The sequence below is a fragment of the Puma concolor genome, chromosome C1 (assembly GCF_028749965.1).
Source record: "Puma concolor isolate L17-30 chromosome C1, mPumCon1.1.hap2, whole genome shotgun sequence".
In the NCBI taxonomy this organism is placed as follows: domain Eukaryota; kingdom Metazoa; phylum Chordata; class Mammalia; order Carnivora; family Felidae; genus Puma; species Puma concolor.
The window spans coordinates 79,375,995-79,398,607 of record NC_141674.1 but is presented as its reverse complement, the minus strand read 5'-3'; the positions used below and the strand labels follow the sequence as shown (position 1 = coordinate 79,398,607).

Sequence of the window (22,613 nt, the reverse complement as noted above, 5' to 3'; positions counted from 1 at the left end):
TTAAGATTCCTTCTTAAAAGTAAACCACTTCACCTCTAACCATCCCAGTACAACCTAAATCCAAATGCTATGCCCTACATGGCACTAGAATGACCTGTAATTATTTACCACCTTTCTTCACCACTATACTGTAAACCCATCAAGGCAGAAGGAAAGTCTGTTTTGTTTGTTATTGTATCCCCAGCACTTAGACAGTTAAGTTGCTTGATAAATGGAAATAAATGGATAAATGAATGAATGAAAAATGAACAAACGAACAAGCTAGTACTTAAGCTGTCTGCTAAACAAAACCAATAGGCTTATTCCTAGAAAGCCTAATATCTAAAATAAATAAATAAACATCTAACATTAACTCTTTGTACCTTGTCTAAGCAAGAAATTATAAACAGGAAAACAAATCAGGGTAACTGCCACTTACACTTTCATATATACTAATGAGACTAAATAACACATTTTTAGTTACAAATAAGCTAAAGAGAAAAACTAAGCCACAGATCAACTTTTACCTTGAATCAGATATAGGTTTGGATGCCTTTCTGCCTTTAATTTTAAATTCATGGGATGTTCCTTCAGGTTCTTTCTCTGCTTTGAAAGCCACATTTGGTGGCACAGGAGGAACACGAATTCGCAACCCAAACAAATGCTTCTTCTTCTTTATTTCTTTCCCAGACATAAACCTAAATTTTTAAAAAAATTAACTAAAAATTTAAAAACTGAACACATATACATGTCAGACCCTAACTCACAACTTTCAGATATAAAGCCTTTATAGATGAAAGTCCACCCAACACTACAAAACTCGCTCTTTCCCTTTGCTTTCCTGGATTCTTATCTGCTCCCAGAGTCAATCCACAGTTGGATACAATGGCGAAGGAGGTCGGGGGGAAGGATAGGATCAGAAGGAAGGGAGAAGAGCACACATCCACTTTTCTTTTTAAAATGTGGCATCTATGCTTCAGATTCTGTGTCTCTTTCTCTCTGTCTTTCCCCTGCTGGTGCTCTCTCTCTCAAAAATAAAGAAACATTAAAAATTTTTTTTTAAATAATAAAACATGGCATCTAACTTTTTAAAGGAAGAAAGTGGAGAGTGGTGTCTTTTTAGTCCCAATATGTGTTTTCCATATTTCATTGTCCTGTTTAAAAGATCTCAAAAATGGTTTAGGAAAAGAAGAATTCTATTTCAGAGTGAATCTGTGAGGGGAGAAACCCTGGCCAGAAAGTAGCAGGTGTTAGCACTGGAAAAGAGAACCCAATATGAGAGGTCCAGAAAATAAAAGGAGTGTCTAGTGTGTCATACTTAGAATTGGAAATAATCTGGAACAGAAAAATGTTATTTCGGTGTGGGTTTGGGTCTCTAAAAAATGTGCTCCTAACTCTCTTCCAAAGTCCTTAAGGCTCCTTAATCCAAAACACCCCCACCTACCTTACTTCTACTATACCCTGCCTACCTTCCAGAACCACTACCAAACACTTGGAATGTTCTTCCACTTCCATGCATGTTTGAGAAAGGGAAGCTCCCATTTCTATCATAATAAGAACATATGTATTTCTGGTACCCTAAATTGGATTACAGAATTCACATCCCATAAAGTATTTTTACCAGTACTGTAAATGCTCAGGCACTTTATGGCTTTTTAAATTGACCTAAAGATTTAGCTGCTAGTAATTGTAACATTTTTAATGAGGAAATTCTGTCAAGTTCAAAAAAAGCAACTTGTTACAAAAAAAATTTTATAAAATTGCTGAACAGTTGGTAAGGGCCAGCATATACACTTAAAAAATTATTTCTATTGCAATTTTTAAATATTTTTAAGAAATGTAGATATGCTTTTTATTTCTTAAAAAAAGAAAGGTCTATACAAGGATATATCCAACAATAATCAATTATCAAAAAATTAAGACTACTATTTTTCTGCAACTGATGGCAATAACTGATCTTAAAACCATAGAAGATCTCAATCATTTTAAAACCAATATTCTCTATAATATTTTCCACTATCTTTTGCATTTTCCCACCAGCTAAGATATTATTTTATTTTCAGGGGACTGTATTATAAAAACAAGTCATTACTGAATATGTTTTTCAATGGAACAAGCCAAAAGCCCCTGAGATATTGGTATGCCTGCCTCCCATCCACCATTCCCAGAGGATTGCTCTTCCCTTCTCCAACCCTTGAGAATCACTGCTTTGCTCAACTGAAATTAAAATTTAAAAGTTTAAAATGGTTTGTACTAAACATCAACCCCACAATTCTTAAACAATGCCATTATTCCTTATACTTACTACAAGTCTCCCTCATAGGGATACATAAAATAAATCAACTTACATGGTCTTGTAATCATTTAATGCCTCCAGAACATGCTCATATCTTTCAGATTTTGGTGTGTCTGCCAGCTGTGAAGTATCAAGAAACAATTTAAAGCACTATAATTTCATTAGTTAGTAATATACAGGTGCTAGATAGAGGCAATGTGATGCAGAAGAAAAGAGTACTGACTGATAGTCAGAAGATCTAAGTTCCAATTCCAGGTCCTCAGTGACTAGCTGCATGATCTAAAGTTATTTAACCTCTTCTTGTTTTCTTATCTATAAAAAGAGGAGTAGGAGCGTCTGAGTGGCTCAATCAGTTAAGCGTCCAACTTCGGCTCAGGTCACGATCTCGCCGTTTGTGAGTTCGAGCCCCCATTGGGTCCTGTGATGACAGCTCAGAGCCTGAAGCCTGCTTCAGATTCTATGTCTCCCTCTCTCTCTCTGCCCCTCCCCTGCTTGCTTTCTGTTTCTCTCTCGAAAATAAACATTAAACAAACAAAAAAATTATATATATATATATATATATATATATATATATATATATATAACAGAGGTGTAAAAATCCTATTACAAGTAATTTTATAAATCAAATGACATGTCTGAAAAAAAACTGTTAAAACACTACAAAAATGGGATTTTATTAGTTACTAAATTTATTTTAATTCCATAATCCGAGGAAATAATACATAGAATGAATGACTTTAATATCAACCATATATTGGTTCTAATAGATATTCTAATAGGTATCAATTGCTTCTAATAGATATTAGTAGGAAAAGAGGATAAAAAATGAGAAACATAACATTTTATTTCCCAATACTTCTAATATTAGCAGAAACCCATAATCTCTGTAATTTTGAAAAATTCTGTGAAACTGGGGGAGGGGAGTTATTTTCATAAAGGTTATAGACTTTGGCCATCGCTAAAACCCAAAATGTCTCAGTAATTTATCATCAGAAATCATTTTAAAATCTAAATATTCAATTCTAAAAAATACTATTTTGTTTCAAAAGAGCTCCCCTAAAAGTCATTTCTGCATCTTCTTCCAAGTTTAAAGATGGGGGCCCAGTAACAAAAAAAACTACATTATAGAAGGACCATTCTCAATTAAAGCCACAAAAACTAAAAAAAAAAATTCCAGAATATCATAGTTGACTTTTTACTACCAGTATGGTCTTTACCAATTTAAACTTCCAAACCTCAGAACTGCTTCAAGTAAAAAGAGAAAACAAATCTGCTAAATAGAATGTTGGAGGCAGAAGAGACAGAGTCATCTACTCCAACTCCCTTTATTTTACAGATTAGTTAACAGATATAAAGGTTAAATGAAGTGCTCAAATTCACATGGCTGATTAGTGAGAGAGCCAGAATCTGAACCCAAGTGACAAAAGTCCACTCATTCAACATTCACTGAGAGCCCATACTGTGCTGATGCATTGGGTGCTTTTAGAAAAAAAAGAAAAGAAATGGGACAGTTTGGTGTTCATGCCTCTATACCATACCACTTCCTCTTATCGTAATTTCTGTAGTGTCCAATGATAGAGAATTTCTATTAAAGAAAAATAACAGAATCAGACCTAAAAGCTGGAAAGACACTTTAGATGTCCATCTAATTCAAGGTTCCATCAATACTGCAATCCCTTTTATAGTACTGACATTCATTCAACCTTGGTTTAAATATTACCATTGATGAAAGCTGCTGAGGCACCTATGAGGGAGCCCATTCCATAGGTGGACAACACCTTCCTTCCTGGAACTCTTCTATTCCCTCTTTTACAAGACAGTTCTTCAAATATTTGGCAGCAGCTTGTCATGTCTAAGTATAAGATTATGTCTAAGTGTAAGATTATGTTAAAAGTTTTTAGCAGCCACATCACATGATTATCTCATATTAAGCTCTGGGTAACTAATTTCATCCACTTCCTCATCTCTACTTCACCACCCCAACTGTAAAATCTTATCAGATAAACTGATCAAATCAAGTGCTCCCTATCATACGCTACTTCTTCTGAACTGGATGTTTGTGTATTTAAGCCTTAAAAGCAAAACATTGTGACTGCTGTTAATTTGATTTTGTTTTCAGGTCTCTGTTAGAGATCATCTTTCCTCTTGTTCTGTCATCCTTGAATTGGAAGGTAGACACAGACAGAACCCTGTGACTCTCCATTAGAATCTCCCTCAAGAATATTTCCAAGCCACTGACTGCTTTTGTTTCTATTAATTAGAATTCTATTAATTCTAACTAATTCTATTAATTAGTATCATATACATTTAATTTTTAATTTTAACCACTTCAAATTTCATTATCTAATCTGAAATTGAGTTACACAATGTCTATAACATACCCATACCCATTTGACACACCAGTGTGGCTAACCATATCAAAAAAAGAAACATTATAGTAAAAGAGTGTTTTTCCTTATTGCTTTAAAAAATTTTTTTTGATGTTTATTTTTGAGAGAGAGAGAGAGAGGCAGAGCGTGAGCAGGGGAGGAGCAGAGAGAGACAGAGAGAGAAAGAGAGAGAGAGAGGGAGGGAGGGAGGGAGGGAGGGAGGCAGGGAGACACAGAATATGAAGCTGGCTCCAGACTCAGCTGTCAGCACAGAGACCGATGCAGGACTAGAATTCACAATCCATGAGATCATGACCTGAGCTGAAGTTAGATGCTTAACCAACTAAGCCACCTAGGCACCCTGCCTTACTGCTTTTTAAATCTTCACAAACCACACATCTGAAAAATGTGCTTTATATTTATGCTGACAACAACAAAACTGACTAATTTCTCAAATCTACTTCTCTTTCACTTTTTGAAAAGCACAATGAATGAACTCTCTTCTTTGTTTTGGTACTTACTCTCTATGATGTCTCAGAAATTTTATCTGTAAGTTCCTTTAGCACTCTAAAACTATTTTGCATAGAACTATATATATTTCAACTTGCATTATGGGGTCATGGGATCCTTTTCTGGACGCCTGGGTGGCTCAGTTGATTGAGTGTCCAACTCTTGATTTCAGCTTGGGTCATGATTGTGAAATCTAGCCCCATGGCTAGGCATGGAGCCTGCTTAAGATTCTCTCTCTCCCCCTCCTCCCTCCCTCTCTCTCTCTCTCTCAAAAAAAAAGGGGGGGGGCAGAGATCCATTTGTTTATTTTGAAGACTAATAAGTACAGATACTATAGTTTAAATCAAGTAATCTGTATTAAAAGAACATCATATTCTAGGTTTGCGATCTGAAGAACATCATATTCTAGGTTTGCGATCTGTTCATGAGGTTTATAATATAAACGTAGTAACCATTTTTGTTCCTTTTATCACAGACACTAACCTCATACTAGGCTTTAACTTTCAGGGTTGTAAATTTCTGTACAGACATAAATACTATTATGCATAGTTATAACTCTTCCCTTCGGTAAAATACAGTTTCAATCACCAGTATTGAATTCCATGCTGCTTAGACTTAAGTATGTCAAACAGCTTAAGTCATTTGTTTGCCAACATAGTTTTTTAAAATTTAAGACCACGGTTAACAGAAAAGTAGGCTGCCCTTACAGAACTAGGATTTTTGATCACATTAGGAATTAAAGACAAATAATAAGCAGATTCCAAAAGCTATGAATATCTCATTTTAACTCCCAAAAGCAATCCAGTACAAGTTAATTCCTCATTCTAAATAAAAAAAGCCTTAAGCAAGCTTTATTTGGGATCTCAAATGTTGTATTACGTATTTTTACTCTCAAAGCAAACATTTCAAAACAGTGGATTCTCAAATAGCTACATTCGGTCATATGATTGATAATCATTAAGGCACAAAGTCTCAAAGATGTGTAAAAAATCACATTAAGGAAACATGATACAGAACTATCATTATGATCCAATATGTTCTAAAAGTTTCAGCTTCTCTTTTCAATCCTGAAATAACCAACTAAGGAAAAAACATGATACATAAATGTTAAATTTGCCTTTCAGTATAAAAGGATATATTCTCCCCCCAAAATTAATTCTTCTCCAAAAGAAGTTTAGTATTTTTGAAACTTCTTTTTGTTATAAAAGAAGTCATAGTTCCTTTATAACAACAACAACAAAAAGAAGTACAAAACACTCAACAGATATCACTGATGCAATTAAGACTGCTTCACAACTGGCAACTGAAGAAAGTATTTATTAGGCTTCCAAAACAGCACAGAAATATTACTATGTGGCGAGAGTCATCATATGTAATATAGAAAATTAAGTCCTAATTCAGCTCAGGAATGGCAAATATTAGTGCCTCCCTGATACTAGTGTGTCCATATATATTCCTAAACAAAATGTCATACAAATCTCAATCAACTTCTCAAGTCATCACAAGTCTTTTTTCTTTTACCTAGATGGAGGAAGTAAAATTACAGCTATTTTTCTGTTTTGTTTCAATTTTGAGGAGAAACTTCTAGAGCAACTGCCAATGTAACATAATCTAGAGTATGTATAAGAACTAATGTTCAGGGCGCCTGGGTGGCTCAGTCGGTTGAGCGGCCGACTTCGGCTCAGGTCACGATCTCGCAGTCTGTGAGTTCGAGTCCCACGTCAGGCTCTGTGCTGACAGCTCAGAGCCCGGAGCCTGTTTCAGATTCTGTGTCTCCCTCTCTCTGACCCTCCCCCATTCATGCTCTGTCTCTCTCTGTCTCAAAAATAAAATAAAATTAAAAAAAAAAAAGAACTAATGTTCAAAATGACTCGAGTACTCAACCAACAATTTACTTAACATACAGTATTTTCTCATGTTTTAAAAGTAATTAATGCTACTTTATAAAAAGGTTTTTAACATAAATATAAACAAAAAGGAAGACTCAATTCGCAATTTGATTTCAGTTAACCAAAGATTTACTATTTTAATAATCCAGAATAATCCGTTATTTGTATTATTTTTGTTTCTATTATCACAAATATTTAATAAGGCAAACTAAATGAAAATTATTGAGTAAATGTTCAAGCTGGCATCAATGTTATGGTCTTGGCATCAATGTTATGGTCTCTTTATTATTAAAATTTCACTCTCAAAACCAATTATAATGACAGTATAAAGATCTAAAAGATTAACACAAAATTAAAGGCTGAACTTCCATCTGTAAATACTGCTGGATGGAATGAGTAATCTAAGTCTGAATATTTTCTTCTTTTTAATGCAGAGACAAAGCAATGAGAAATGATTAGAAAGCCACTTGTTAATAAATGTGATGGCTCCAAAAAATGTAAACACTCTTCAGAACAGTGAAACTTTTCTGTTGTCAAGTTTTATTAGAGTATACTGTTGTTCTTCTTAATTATTTTTGTAAGATTTTATTTTTAAGTAATTTCTATACCCAACATGGGGCTCAAACTTACAACTTCAAGATCAAGAGTTGCATGCTCTAATGACTAAGGCAGCCAGTCACCCCTGTTTCCTCTTAATTTTTAAATTTTGCAAAGACTAAATTTTCCATATTCACAAAGAATAAGAAATCAAAATTTCTTATTTCTAAGACATTACCCCATAAAAGCTACGGAAAATGAGAACATGTATCTACTAATGAAATAATTTTTTTTTTTTATGTGTCAGAACTGAACCACCTGAGCTAGAACTGAGATACCTGAAATTCATAAACTGAACTCATTTCTTAAAAATAGACTAGGGACACCTGGGTGGCTCAGTCGGTTAAGCATCCAACTCATGATTTCAGCTCAGGTCATGATCTCATGGTTGTTAGATCAAGCCAAGCTACAGTCTCCATGTTGAACATGGAGCCTGCTTGGGATTCTTTCTCTCTCTCAAATTAAAAAAAAAAAAAAAAAAAATTTAAATATGCTAATTGTGATTTTTACTCTCTATTTTCAGCCTCTTGAATAAAATCTATGTATCATTTTTTATTCTAATAAAAGCATCTGAAATAAAGTAACTTGAGTTTTTATGTGTGCCCACTGTCTACACTAAGTAACCACTACAGAATTTAATATGATACATAAAATGCACTAAGACTATAGATGTGTCTGCATAAGAAGTGCTGAAAAGAACCATGGCTAGAAAGAAAGCATTTTAAAAGAATGTATTAAAGCTTTACATATTAAGATAACTATAATGAACACTACAGTTGTTAGTGCCTTATACTTGTTTTTCTTTTATTACTAATCAGTTTATTAAAATTTATCAAATTTGTAAGTCACTCCTTTTCTCTCAAATTTCACCCAGAAAAAAAGCATGTAACAGAAAACAGAGCATTATATTCCAACTTCTAATACTCAAAACATCTTGGCTCCATTGATTTAAATGGTATCTCTGATTTTTAAAATCTAAGTATTCTGCAGGTATTTGTTTCAATATTTTATGCAGCTGACCTACCAACTTTTAAATAAATGTGCATTATGCTCTCCTTTATGCCTCATAAAACCCCCCAAAACAACCCAAAAAACCCTGATATTCTACTTGTCATCAACCTTTTATAAACTGCCTCATGTCTAAAAGTTACAAAGCAGAAATTCTTCCTAAACTTCAAGTTACTTTACACAATTTTTACCTCAAAAAGTAATGTGTGACTAAAATTTACACATCTAATTCCACATATTATAAAACAAGATTTTTATTTAAGCTAAGAGTAGTTAGTATCTATATCTATATGTGTATATAGATATAGATTTGTTTTCTCTTAATTTGGCTTCATGCCCAGCACAGAGCCCAAGATAGGGCTTGAACTCACGACCCTGAGCTGAGATCAAGAGTTGGACACTTAACCAACTGAGCCACCCAGGTGCCCCAATATCCTTATTTTAATAATTCTAAATAACTGCTAAAAACAAGGTAACTATTATTTTACTTTCTTCTTCATGCTTGCCTACTGTTTCAAAATCTTCTTCAATGAACATACGTTAACTTTTACATTGTTTTTTAAAAAGACTCTGTAAATCAGTATGAGTGGTTAGGCTTTGCAAATGAAAGGCAAAATGAGATGTTAGAATGAGGAGGATAATCTCCAACTCAGCTTTACCCTCTAATTCATTATTCTAACACTATTACTGGGTCCCCTCCCTCCGATTCCTGGAAGTCAAAGATATATAAGGGAGTACCAACAAGAGAGGAAAGAATGTTAGTTACATCTCTAAGTTTATAGAAACTTTAAAAAACCTTAAGTTTTTCTAAGGAGGAACCATAAGATACACAATAAGGATTTCTCCCTCCCTTATATCTTTACAATGATTCTCACTTCAGAAAAGAAAGAATCAAGTAATTTACTTCCTCCGTCTACGTTTTTCCCTGAATAAACAGGCAACAGGAGTATGAGAGGGCTAGTCTTCATATCCTCAAAGTTATTTCTCCCTGAACTAAAAATAAAACCCTACTTTAGATGTGTGACTTATACATGTATCTTGGCTGCTTTTCACAAAAACAAAACAAAACAAAAAAGATATCAAGTAGCTAATGAAGTTAGCCCTAAGACCACTTACCTCTCCAGGATGCAATCTATCCCAGTTTTCATTAATATATGTCATGAGCTCAAGTTCAGAATCAAAGTATTTCTTCTTGTGAATAACACTTAGGTTGTAAAGGCATAGGTGTGCTATATCTACCCTGGAATCCAAAAATAATCAAAATATACAAAAACATGCTTTTGATTATTGTTAAAAAATCGTATTTTTACAAATAAAAACAGCAATTAAAAAATCCAAAGTGAAGTATTTAGGTAAGCAGAGGGTCAATACCATAAATCATAATCACAATGTAATAAATCATTACATACGAAAATAACAGGGAAACATTAAACATTTACTTATAGTAAGTAGTCAGTATAAAGTAAAAGATATCTGAATAATCTCTTTCATTCAAAGAGGATGTAACTTTAAGAAAACTTACAATAAAAATTTTCCATTTCACTTACATATAAGCCATAGCAAAGATCATACTTTAACAGACTTTATCTGATTCATGAGTTAAATCTTATCTTTTCCTAAAATACATAAAGCATTCAATGAAAGTTTCTAAGTACTTACTATAAGCATTTTGTCAGTAAATCTCCAAAACTCATCACACTTTTCCCAAGCCCAAAAATTACACTAAAGCAGAAACTGGCATATTTGGTATAAGACCTCTCTCATCTGAAGTCCCAAAAGAATTAATAACATAAATAAGAATTTTAGGGGTGCCTGGGTGGCTCAGTTGGTTAAGCGGTCGACTTCAGCTCAGGTCATGATCTCGCGGTTTGTGAGTTCGAGCCCCACGTCAGGCTCTGTGCTGACAGCTCAGAGCCTGGAGCCTGCTTCAGATTCTGTGTCTCCCTCACTCTGACCCTCTCCCATTCATGCTCTGTCTCTCTCTGTCTCAAAAATAAATAAACGTTAAAAAAAAATTTTTTTTAAATAAAAAAAATAAATAAATAAGAATTTTAAAAATCTAAAAGATATGTACAGTTACATTTTATGGATCAGAAAATAAATGGCCTTATCATTTCAGCAATAAGACTAGACAATCTTTAGTGAAGATGACCTCAGGTTTAAGGATAAATAAAAGAACTAAAGCTAGGCATAAAGAAAAACAAATTTTTATTTAAACCAAGTTAATGTATGCAGCGCATTTCACCCTATTAAGTTTAAGAATATGGTCCTTTTTTGTTCCTTAACAGAAATATCCATACTTACCACTGTAATGGTAGACGTTTGAGGTATTCTGGTCCAGAACTGCAGACAGAGCAAATAAACGTATAAAACCTAAGGAAAAAAGAAAAGTTGTATGCTAAGTAATCAAGGGTACACATATTCAACAATTAAAGCTAATATTCAGCAAGTACATATCCTACAATAGATGACTGATACAAAAAGCAAAACCTAATTTGAATTAAGACACTGTGATTTAAAAAATTTCTTTTCCAGTAACAACAAATAATGAAATAGTTCATATATAGGAGGCAGAAGTATTTTTTTTTTTAATTACAGAGGAGACATTCACAGTTCACACACAGATTCATATACACATACAGTTTTCTAATGGCTGTGTGTAACATGAATTGTGATGACAGCCCTCACATACAATGTTATATTCAATGCTCAAAACAATCTGGTAAAATAAAAGGAGAGAAGTTGATCTTCCTAAATTCTAAAAGATAGTAAGCAACATAAGTCAACATTTAAACCCAGGATTTTTATGCCAAATTCAGAGCTCTGTCTTTCATTTTTCTTCCTAGAGCCATTCCATATTCTGCCATTCCATATTCTCCTAACCCAGAAAGCACATTAGGTCTGCTTTTGGAAATTCTTTAGAACGCAGATGCATATTTTGTGTATCAAGGTTCTATGGCCTTTTCCAACTTTCTGTCACAGGATCCCTCTAAGGTTCTTTAAAGGAAGGTACCAATGGAAATAGTTTAGAGCATGTGGGACAAAAGGAGCAAATATAATCACTGATCAAATACTTCAAAGTGTTCCAGAATAACATCTAAAAGCACAAGAATTATGTGTATTTTAAAATTATGCATAATTTGGGCGCCTGGGTGGTTCACTCAGTTGAGAGTCCAACTCTTGATTTCAGCTCAGGTCATGATTCCAGGGTCATGAGATCGAGCCCCACATTGGGCTCTGCGCTGAGTGTGAAGCCTGCTTAAGATTTTCTCTCTCTCTCTCTCCCTCTGATCCCTCATGCGTGCTCCCCCTCTCTCTCTCAAAATAAGATAAAATTATGCATAATTTAAATATATTACTCAATATTTTCCCAGTAAGGTGACTCCTTCACAAATCACTGTTGTAATTCCTTTTAGAAATCTGAAACAAGGGCACCTGGGTGGCTCAGCTGGTTAGGCATCCGACTCTTGATTTTGGCTCTGGTCATGATTTCACAATTTGTGGGTTCGGTCCTGACATGGGGTTCTGTGCTGACCCTGCAAAGCCTGCTTGGGGTCCCCCTCCCTCCATCCCTCCTCTGTTTGCACTCTGTCTCTCTCAAAATAAATATACTTTAAAAAAATTATTTTAAAAAAAATCTGCAACAGCAAACATAACTACAGTATAAAAGCTAAAAAATATATCGATTGGTAAAGTTCAAGTGCCCTTCTCACCTGTCTCCAAATAGCATTGGCTTTTGAAGGCATTGCACACAAGCCTCATGAAACCACTGCTTACATTTGCAGCATTGTAGCATCTTTAAATACCAGCTATAAGAAAAAAGTTAAGATTAAAATTGCTATGTTTGCAGGTAAAGTTTTAAAACCAAAACCCAAAGTGGCATTATACAAAATACTGTTATGATTACACTATGGCATATCTGCTAAATTTAGTGTTAAATTTTTTCTTTCCCAAAAAGGTTACTGATTTCATCCCTCCTCTCTCATTCATGAGAACTTACGAGCTCTTTAAAGATACATCTACTGGGGCGCCTGGGTGGCGCAGTCGGTTAAGCATCCGACTTCAGCCAGGTCACGATCTCACGGTCCGTGAGTTCGAGCCCCGCGTCAGGCTCTGGGCTGATGGCTCAGAGCCTGGAGCCTGTTTCCGATTCTGTGTCTCCCTCTCTCTCTGCCCCTCCCCCGTTCATGCTCTGTCTCTCTCTGTCCCAAAAATAAATAAAAAACGTTGAAAAAAAAAAATTAAAAAAAAAAAAAAAAAAAAGATACATCTACTATTTCATCAATAAGTGCCTGGTTCCTACACTAGTAAACAATCTCTGCCAAATAAAAAAACCTGAGATTTTTTTTTTTTCACATCAACTCTCTACACCCTAAGAGAAAACAGTTTCAGAGGTTACTGATGTGTACAGCTGTTTGCCCCATAAACCAAACAGCCATAAGCAACTTTATATATCTTCATACTGTTTCCATTATTGTCCATTATAATTAAAAGGAATGGAATATAGCAACTTAATAAGTTTGGCTAACATAATTACAAATCTAATCAAAGACTCTAACAGGTGTACAGGCTTTGTAACAGGTTTTGTTCAGTTTCACATAGCTGAAGAAGCTAAAATTGAATCACTAGCTAAGGATATTCTTCTTTCAGTTAGTACATGGTTTTGGTATGGATATCCTTACGTGCTACCCAAATAATGCCTTTCTTCCAATAATTCTTTTGCTCAACAAGTGAGCCCCACATTAATTGTAAGCCATATTATACGCAAAGGCAAGAAGACTGATACTAAGTAAGGTCATTCATTCATCGAAAGACTAATAAATACAAATTATGTTCCAAGTACTTAGCTAGATCCTCTATTAAAGTTAAGAGTGGCTAGCAGTGTCAAACATAGTTCATGTAGTCATGGTATTTAAAGAACAATGAATGATCCATCTTATAAAATGTCTATGATGATTTCCACCTATTTTGAGTAATACTTCAAATTAAATGGTAGGTATAAATGAATAAAGGAAAAGATCAATCTCTATGCCTCTTCACTGTATCTCTTTTATAAGTGATTAAGGAAACAAGACAATGTTTTTTAAATCTGCAAGCAACCAAAAGCTAAGAAATGTTATAAAAATGTCAAATCACAAATAAATAATTCCATCAAGATATGGCAGAATGAAGAACTAAAAATTCATTAATTTACATATTCATTTATTCATGTTTCATCATTGAACAACTTATGTCCCAGTCATAAGTAAACTTTATAGACATTTTCAGTACACACATTTGAACAGATAATATTTTAATGAATCATGTCCCAGCATTCTCCTAAACAGCACCCTTGTCTTAAGAGAAAGACTGAATCTGAGAGGAAGAAAGACACCAGAAACCAATAATTACAATTTAAAGAGTGAAATATAAAATGCTTCACTAGTGGTTTTTAAATGTAGTACAAATACATGATGCACAACTTGCCTTAATACGAGCTTGTACAAAAAAGAATTAGAGGTATTAGTTGACCACCACAAAACCAAAATGATCCCAAAAACATAATGGGACAATCTGAGAGGTAGTAAATACAATCTCTCCCTGCAACAACAGGAGCATCAGTTCTGAACTCTAAGAGCCCAATTATAATCTGTGAGCCTATTCCTGGAAACAATGCATTTTCTAATCATAACACTGTATTTCAAGAGTAATACTCAAAAACTGGAGAACAACAAAGACAGAGGTTAGAAATCATGTCATAAAGAATGTCCAGTAGTAACGGAGAGTTTGACCTGGAAAAAAAACACTATTGGTATGAGTCATGGTAGTAGGAAATATGATTGCTGGACTGAAATATTTTAAGAGTTACCTCCTAAGAAAAAGAAGATGTATTTGTTTAGTTCCAAAGAGCAGAACTAGGAGCAGTGTTCAGAAGTTAAAGGTAAATTTGTAAACGTTCTTAGTTAGAACTATGATTCACTTATTTAGGTAACAATGATAAAGATGAATATTAACTACAGCTTCTAATTTTCTCCCCTAATTTTCTTTATTGATACTTCCAAGCATTTACAATTCACTATCATTCCCACACCACAATCAATAACAAAAATAAAGTACATAATATAAACAGAAATCACTTAAAGGGCATGAAATAACTATTTACTTACTCTCCAGGGCCTCCACAGTAGCAATAACATTGTTGGACATTGGTCTTATGACCTGCATCCCATTCAAGGTCTGCCACACTGTAGGGTAATGTCTGCTTCATGACTTGCAATGCTTTGGCATTTGGTCCTTTCTTAAGCGCACCACCCCTCTATATTAGAGGGAAAAAGTTATTTAAACAAGTGCAGGATAAAATTCTAAACATAATTCTTTAACATAAAATGCTTTTGAAACTTCTGAAGAAATTTCCATTCTAAATTTCTTACCATCTCACAAACTGTTTGACTAGTAATAATCTTTATTTATTTTGTTGTTTTTCAAACTATTGCCCCAATTCCAAGACCACTCACTATCAGAAAATAAGTGCAAGGATAGTAGCAAGTCACTTAAGCATCATTAGTCAAACAATAAGCATCACCTTGTTCTACCCGGCACTGATTGCTCACTGCAGTCAAATAAACTTTCAACGTACACAATCATTACGCTGAGAGTACCTTACAAATTCCATTTAGGGCTTTAGCCCAAAACACTTAAAAGATACCTTTGTTGTTGTTGCAAAAACACACTGTCGACAGAGCCATTTTTCATCTGAATCAATCACACTGGAATCAATATGAGGTGTGTGACACAACTGATGATATCCTTAATATCAAAAAAAGCATAAAGCAAATTCTATTTTATTAATAAATACTACAACACAATTTCAAGAAGGCATTTTAGTATTCTCTTCTCCATTAATATACTTATAACTGAATAAATTTATGATAACAGCTTCAAATTACCAATGTAAAGAGTACTTTTAATCATTAATCTTCAACAGGAGCATTAAGTAAGTAATAAAACTTTTCCACAAGATTATAAGAAATCAATGTTTACCTTGGCCACACTTATCACATATAACCATTTCATTGGGAGCTTCTGAATACTCTTCTTGACATATTGTACAGACCATTTCCCCACTTCCAGTGGCTCCTGAAATGTTTAAAATATGCATTAAAAGACAGTCACAATAAAGAAGTTATTTCATACAACACAACTACTTTTTATGACTCAGCAGATACTCCATATTGGCAGTGTTTACTCACTAGAACATGATGATTTCTACTCAAGGCAAAATACTCTCTACAAAAGGCTATCTCCCACCTTTCACTTAAGATGCCTAACTACCTACATTGATAATTTAACCTGCTTTTACAGCACAGGGCATAATTTAAAGAGCTCTCAGGCAAGATCCCTTATCATTCACTTCTAACATTCCCACTCCCCTGGGGAACAAGGAGATGGGATGTTTTGTGGACATCAGAACTAATCTCCAGAATACACATATACTTATATACATGTATTTGCTCACCCTACAATGTCTACCATCATGATACTGAAGAAAAAGGGCAAAGAAGATATGTCAATGACCTCTTTCTCTCTGGATGCAGAACATTTCTTTTTACTTACTAATTTATGAAAGAAGCTGAATCCCAATTATTTAATCTCCAGCTTCTAAAATCTAGAAATATGGTGTCCAATAAAGTATCCTAACAAAATCCCAGTGCAACAAAAGTTAAAGGAGTTCCACAGTTATTAACTATATTTTTTGCCTGAATAGGTAAATTATTTCTTCTTTAGGCATTTTTACTCTAAGAACAATTTTATTCCACAAAATTTAGAAACAATTTTAACACTCTAACATCATTATTCCCAATATTCTCTTCTTGTCAATTTCACAGTTAAACTACATGGTTTATTCACATGCCAACAATAAAAATTTACTATTTCCTATGGGCCAAGTACTGTTAGGCTCTTGACATATATTATGTTGTTTAATTCTACAACTTATTAGGTAAGTAAGCTATTTATAGAGAGGAATTGAGGCTCAGAAAGATAAAGTAACTAACCCAAAGACCCTGAGAAAACATCAAGGCCAGGATTTAAATACAGAAATGCCAGAGTCTATATTCTCTCCACTGTGAGAGGATTCCTTTCATCAGTATTTTGTAATATTTTTTCTATCAAAGGTATTGTTCACACTGCTGTTAATAACTTCTAATAGCTGCATAATATTCCATTGAGTGGAAAAAACCAAATTTCCTTTATTACGCCTCTACTCTTAGGTGTATGTTAGCAAATTGTTTGTTTGCATTTTTCCAGACTTATTTTACTGTCTTGTCCTCTCTCCCCACCTCTCCCAGGTTTTGTTTACTTCCTTCTACACTTGGCAGGACATGGCCTCCATAGCTTCCGAGTTTATGGCTCCGGTCAGGAGAGCAACCGGACTGAGCCTGACACCACTCAGTCCAAATCTGCCATTCCCTAGAAAAGGACCAAAGACTCCAGATTTTGTCTTAGATATATCAAATTTTCTGTTATTATAATAAAAATAAACTACAGTAAATATTTTCCACCTACCTTTTTTACTTTTGAATCATTTCTTTTGAATAAACTGCTAGAACTGAGTCTGCAGTACTGAATAAAGAATATAAAGCATTCTTATGCATTCAATGCAACAGTTAAAGTAATACCCAAAATAAAAATTTACACTGCCATCAGTAGTTTATTATTTTCACAGAAACCATCATAGTGTTAGGTGTTAAAATTAAAAATCCTTTTAAAGTTACTTACTTTAACCTATCTCCCTTTTGTAATGCACATTTGAGTACTAACATGACTGACTATACATTTTTCCTTATTTACATAAACTTTTTAAAAGAATCTTATTAGATGGGTGAAATTACTCCAATTTATTAAGTTATTTTGGGAGGCCCGGGTGACTCAGTCAGTTAAGTGTCTGACTCCGGATTTTGGCTATTATGATTTCACAGTTCATGAGTTTCAGCCGTGAGTTGGACTCTGCACTGACAGCACCAAGCTTGCTTGGGATTCTCTCTCTCCTTCTCTCCCTGCCCCTGCTTTCTCCCTCAAAATAAACACATTTTTATTTAAATTATTAAGTTAGTTTGGTATATATCTATTATTAGCAAGTTTTTTGTAGGCAGAAAATTACTAAAGCTACTCTCCACATTGAATCTGCCATAATGCAGTTTTCAGATTCATTTGTTCATTCTACACTTGCTCCAATTACATTTGTGCTACTTTCTGGTTGCTATAAAGAGTTAAATAAACAAGGAGCAATCCTTTTCTCATTTTAATTCTAAGGATAATAAAAAGAAACCAGTGAGCAAAAACAATCACAGACCATTAAACTGATATACAGATGTTGGACATGCACCTCCATCACTTTCACAACTTTTTATATGTACTACTGGCTTTCTTCTTCCTGTCTGGAAGGAAGGAATGGATAGAGAGAGGGAGGGAGGAGGGAGGGATGGAAGAAAGAGACAGAAAGACAAACAGCTCTATATTTAACCTGAAGGAACACTGAAAAATTGAAAGGGACACAGAAATAAGAGACAAGCATAAAACATGTTTCACTTTAGTGCACCTGGGTGGCTTGAGAGTCTAACTTTGGCACAGGTCACGATCTCACGGTTTGTGAGTTCAAGTCCCACACCTATGCTGACAGCTCAGAGCCTGAAGCCTGCTTTGGATTCTGTCTCCCTCTCTCTCTCTGCCCCTCCCCCCTCGTGCTCTCTTTCTCTGAAATTAAATAAACATTAAAAGCAACAACAAAAAACCCCATTTCAGGGGTGCCTGGGTGATTCAGTTGGTTAAGTGTCCGACTCTCAGTTTCAGCTCAGGTCATGATCTTGTGGTTTCATGAGTTTGAGCCCCGCTTCAGGCTCTGCACTGACAGTGCTGAGCCTGCTTGAGATTCTCTCTCTCCCTCTCTCTGCCCCCCCCCCCCACTCACACTGCCTCTGTGTCTCTCAAAATAAATACATACATACATACATACCAACTTCAGTTCTACCACAGACAAAGACCCATGTTTACAAACTAAGAAAGTAAAGATAATTAGGTATGTAGGGTAACAAGATCTGCTCAATATTACTACTGTTGGAGACTCCCTATTTTTCTCCTACCCCTTTTCTCACTGACTCCTCAATTGTAGATGCAAAACATAATTTCAGTACTTTAATCAGTCCCAAGAACTGTAAAAAGTTCCTCTTGAAAAGACATCTTACTAGACTAAGAACTATTGAGTTCCCCACCTAAGCCCTGAGTACTAATTATGTAGATGGTAATTAGAACATTTCTAATTCCTTTACCAAAACTTTATTCTTTAAAAAAAATTAAGAATGAAATCAAGAAATAGAACACAGTAGCGGCACATGGGTGACTCAGTCAGTTAAGCATCCGAGTCTTAATTTCAGCTCAGGTCATGATCTCACGGTTCATGAGTTTGAGCCCCACATCAGCTCCACTTCAGCCCTTGTCCTCACTGACAGTGCAAAGCCTGCTTGAGATTCTCTCTCTGCCCCTCCCCACCCCCAAAATAAATAAACTTAAAAAAAAACACACACACACACACACACACAGACAGTAGTAACCTACCATAGAGTTGCACTTGAGATTCAAATTCAAAACCCAATCACTAAATATTTTAGAAAGGTATCCATCCTTTAGGGAAAGTAAATTTAGATCTCCTTTCTATGAGATATGAAACACAGGTCTTAGTGCAGGCCTATTAACTCAAAAAAAAAAAAAGTGGGGCTTTAGTGTGCAGCTAAAATACTCAGATTTTAATATTCATATTTTTGTAAATCACTTTTCATGAGAGATACCTAAAAAATATCTTTAACAGAGTCAAAGAGCGCACAGCAATTATAGGAATTATTACAATAATAAAATGGAAAACACTACAAGAAACCTACCTATAACCAAACCAAGGCATACCTGTATTCATTTTAATTTGCACCCAAATATAGCCTCATTTTCCTATCTAAACATAAAAACCATAAATGGTCATTTCAAGTCATTCTTATTAATGAGCATTTCTAATACTTTAAACCTGTTTAATATATGCTAATTTCCCCAAAAGATATGGCAAATAGTATGTTCTCAATAAATATTAGCTCTCTACATTTTTTTTTTTTAATGTTTATTTATTTTTGAGAGAGAGAGCGTGAGCAGGGAAGGGGCAGAGAGAGAGAAAGGGAGAGATACAGAATGCAAAGCAGGCTCCAGGCTCCAAGCTGTCAGCACACAGCCCGATGTGGGCTCAAACTTCCAAACTGTGAGATCATGAGCTGAGCTGAAGTTTGACACTTAAACCGACTGAGCCACCCAGGCAGCGCTCTCTACATTACTTTTACTAATAAAATCAAGTGGCAGTTAAGTTGAAGCCCAAAATGTTACTCATATTAGTGGCTAAAAATTTTTCTTCAAAGCTATTAGACAGACCCTAACAGTTTACAGATTTGCAATCATTGATGCATCTGTTCTTTAGCCTACCTCTACCCTAACAAGAGTAATTCCTTTTCTTCCAGAGTCTGCGACATAGAGTATAACATCTTGAGAAGTATAAAGAATACATCTCCTCAAAAGTGATTGCCTTATCTTAATAGACTGTACTCAACAGAAAACACTTAGAAAATAATAGGCGAAAGAAAGAAAGAAAGAAAGAGAGAGAGAGAGAGAGAGAGAGAGAAAGAAAGAAAGAAAGAAAGAAAGAAAGAAAGAAAGAAAGAAAGAAAGAAAAAGAAAGAAAGAAAATTACAGGCTAAAGAAAATCAATTTTTCAGTGTAAATCACGTTCAAGAGAAATAGTAGCACCTGCCTGTTTGAATGTCCTTCCAGAGAACCCAGGATTTAGAACTGTCTTCAAATATGATGAAGCAGCTCTGTTTCAATATGTTTATCTGAAATGCAGGGGAATATTTATGGTGATTTGTTTTTAAGTCAAAAACATGAAGTTAAATTTAAATTCAAAATTATTAAAAGTTTACTATAAAAAAACAGTAAAAGATATATAAAGGTAACTTGCCTTTTTGATAGTTCCAAGATAAAACAAGCCATCTGACCATCTAGCTAGGACATCCTGACCCTCTTCAAATTTACATGCTGGCTTTTTGACTTTATGTCCATCCTGTAAAGACAGCTTGGTCAAGGATGTTGGGGTCTTTTGGTTTCGACGTAAAGGAGACCGCTTGTGGACCAGTGAATTACCTGCCCCTGTAGAGTCTCTGTTTAGGAAATAAAAGACCATATACAAGATCAACTTACTTGTAGAGCTTATTTACAGACCAATGATATGTTTTATATATTAATCAAACACTTTTATTAAAAACCTTGAGGGAAATTATAACAAGTACCTCAAATCACAAATACTCTCCAGGAACCAAGAAGTTTAAAAGGAATGATAGCTGTGTTCAATATTCATTCAGTGCCTATCCTTAGTGAGGCAAGGATTCAGCAATCACTCCAAGACCACACATATTCAAGGTAGCTATTATCAAAATAATAGTTCTAAGTGAAGTGGGTAGACCATGGTCATGAGCAAAGGATGCCTTAAATCTCAACACTGGTTAAAATAAACTAAAAGAAGTTACATGGCACAATTTCATAAGCACTTGAAAAAGAATAAAAATGATTATGCCACACGTAGTTAAAACACACTAACCAGTGACTTTGGGGCAGCTGGGTATATTAAACTCACTGGCGGAGTAGTCATGACCTCCTTACAGGGAACCACTACTGAATTATGTCTTGTTTACTGATGCAAATGTGTCACAGTCCCTCAAATATACAGACTATGAGTTTAAAAAAAATGAGAACCACCAATTTCACAAAATCATACTCAAATGAGAGGTAACATCATTTACATTTTTTAAACAAAAGACCCCAAAATTACGTATTCCAAAATTACATTATAATTTATATATTAGCTATTTCATAAACAGCATATCCACAGTATAACCACTATCAACTTTTCTCAAAGGTAACAAAGCAGTATTTGTTTGGTTTCACTTTCTCAATTTAAAGGTTTTACTAGATGCATACATACAACAATGTATAAAACTAGACAGGCAATAATTCAAAACTAGATAGTATAAAAGTGAAGCAAAAATAAAACAAGTGGGGAAGAAAAAATATGTTTCAATACCCAGGAATTGGGACTACCTAATTTCAATACCTAAGAATATACAAATTCTAGGAAATTCTGTCATCAGCTATAATACGGATGAACCTTGAAGACATTATGCTAAACAAAATACGCTAAACAAAAAACAAATACTGTATAATCCCACTTATAAGATGTAACTAGTGGGGCACCTGAGTGGCTCAGTCGGTTAAGCGTCCGACTTCGTCTCAGGTCATGATCTTGCAGTTCGTGAGTTCGAGCCCCGCATCGGGCTCTGTGCTGACAGCTCAGAGCCTGGAGCCTGCTTTGGATTCTGTGTCTCCCTCTCTCTGCTCCTCCCCCGCTCATGCTCGCTCTCGCTCTTTCTCTCAGAAATAAAGAAACTTAAAAAAAAAGATGTAAATACAGTATCAAATTCATAGAGACAGAAAGTAAAATGGTGGTTGCCTGAGGCTAGGAGGTCAGCATATGGAGTCAGTGTTAAAAAGGGTACATACAGAGTTTCAGTTTGAAAAATATTACATTTTTTCTTCAAGTTTTTATTTAAATTCCAATTATTTAAATCCACAGTATAATCTTAGTTTCAGGTATAGAATTTAGTAATTCATCACTTAACATGTAACACCTAGTGCTTCACAAGTTCCCTCCATGATACCTATTATTTAACACATCCCCTCCCAGCCACTTGCCCTCCAGTAATGAAAAACACACTACATTTTAAAGATATCCAAAGGAATAAGATCTCCCCAAATTTGCTGAAAACCATTAATATACATATCCAAGAAGCTCAACAAGCTCCAAGTAGGACACATGCAAAGATCTACACTGGTATTTAACAGTAAAAA

At 34.7% G+C, this 22,613-nt stretch overlaps 1 protein-coding gene across 5 annotated transcripts in view; it reads right to left on the bottom strand.

The window, feature by feature from the left end:
* Positions 1 to 22,613, bottom strand: part of MTF2 (metal response element binding transcription factor 2) — a 79,273-nt gene that overhangs the window by 8,071 nt on the left and 48,589 nt on the right. For 2 of the 5 annotated variants that reach the window (XR_015254879.1, XM_025931627.2), the window contains exons 2-11: positions 20,671 to 20,869; positions 20,464 to 20,545; positions 15,669 to 15,764; positions 15,334 to 15,434; positions 14,795 to 14,943; positions 12,362 to 12,457; positions 10,953 to 11,021; positions 9,765 to 9,888; positions 2,328 to 2,395; positions 507 to 677 (exon numbers count right to left, since the gene is read on the bottom strand). Coding sequence is in view for 4 of the 5 variants with exons in the window: in XM_025931627.2 (XP_025787412.1) it covers positions 507 to 677; positions 2,328 to 2,395; positions 9,765 to 9,888; positions 10,953 to 11,021; positions 12,362 to 12,457; positions 14,795 to 14,943; positions 15,334 to 15,434; positions 15,669 to 15,764; positions 20,464 to 20,545; positions 20,671 to 20,869 (1,155 nt within the window). In the remaining variant the exon portion in view is untranslated. Of the gene's footprint in view, positions 1 to 506; positions 678 to 2,327; positions 2,396 to 9,764; positions 9,889 to 10,952; positions 11,022 to 12,361; positions 12,458 to 14,794; positions 14,944 to 15,333; positions 15,435 to 15,668; positions 15,765 to 19,238; positions 20,150 to 20,459; positions 20,546 to 20,670; positions 20,870 to 22,613 lie in introns of those variants that run through there. The other 3 variants (XM_086717570.1, XM_086717571.1, XM_086717572.1) reach the window with 3 other exon arrangements.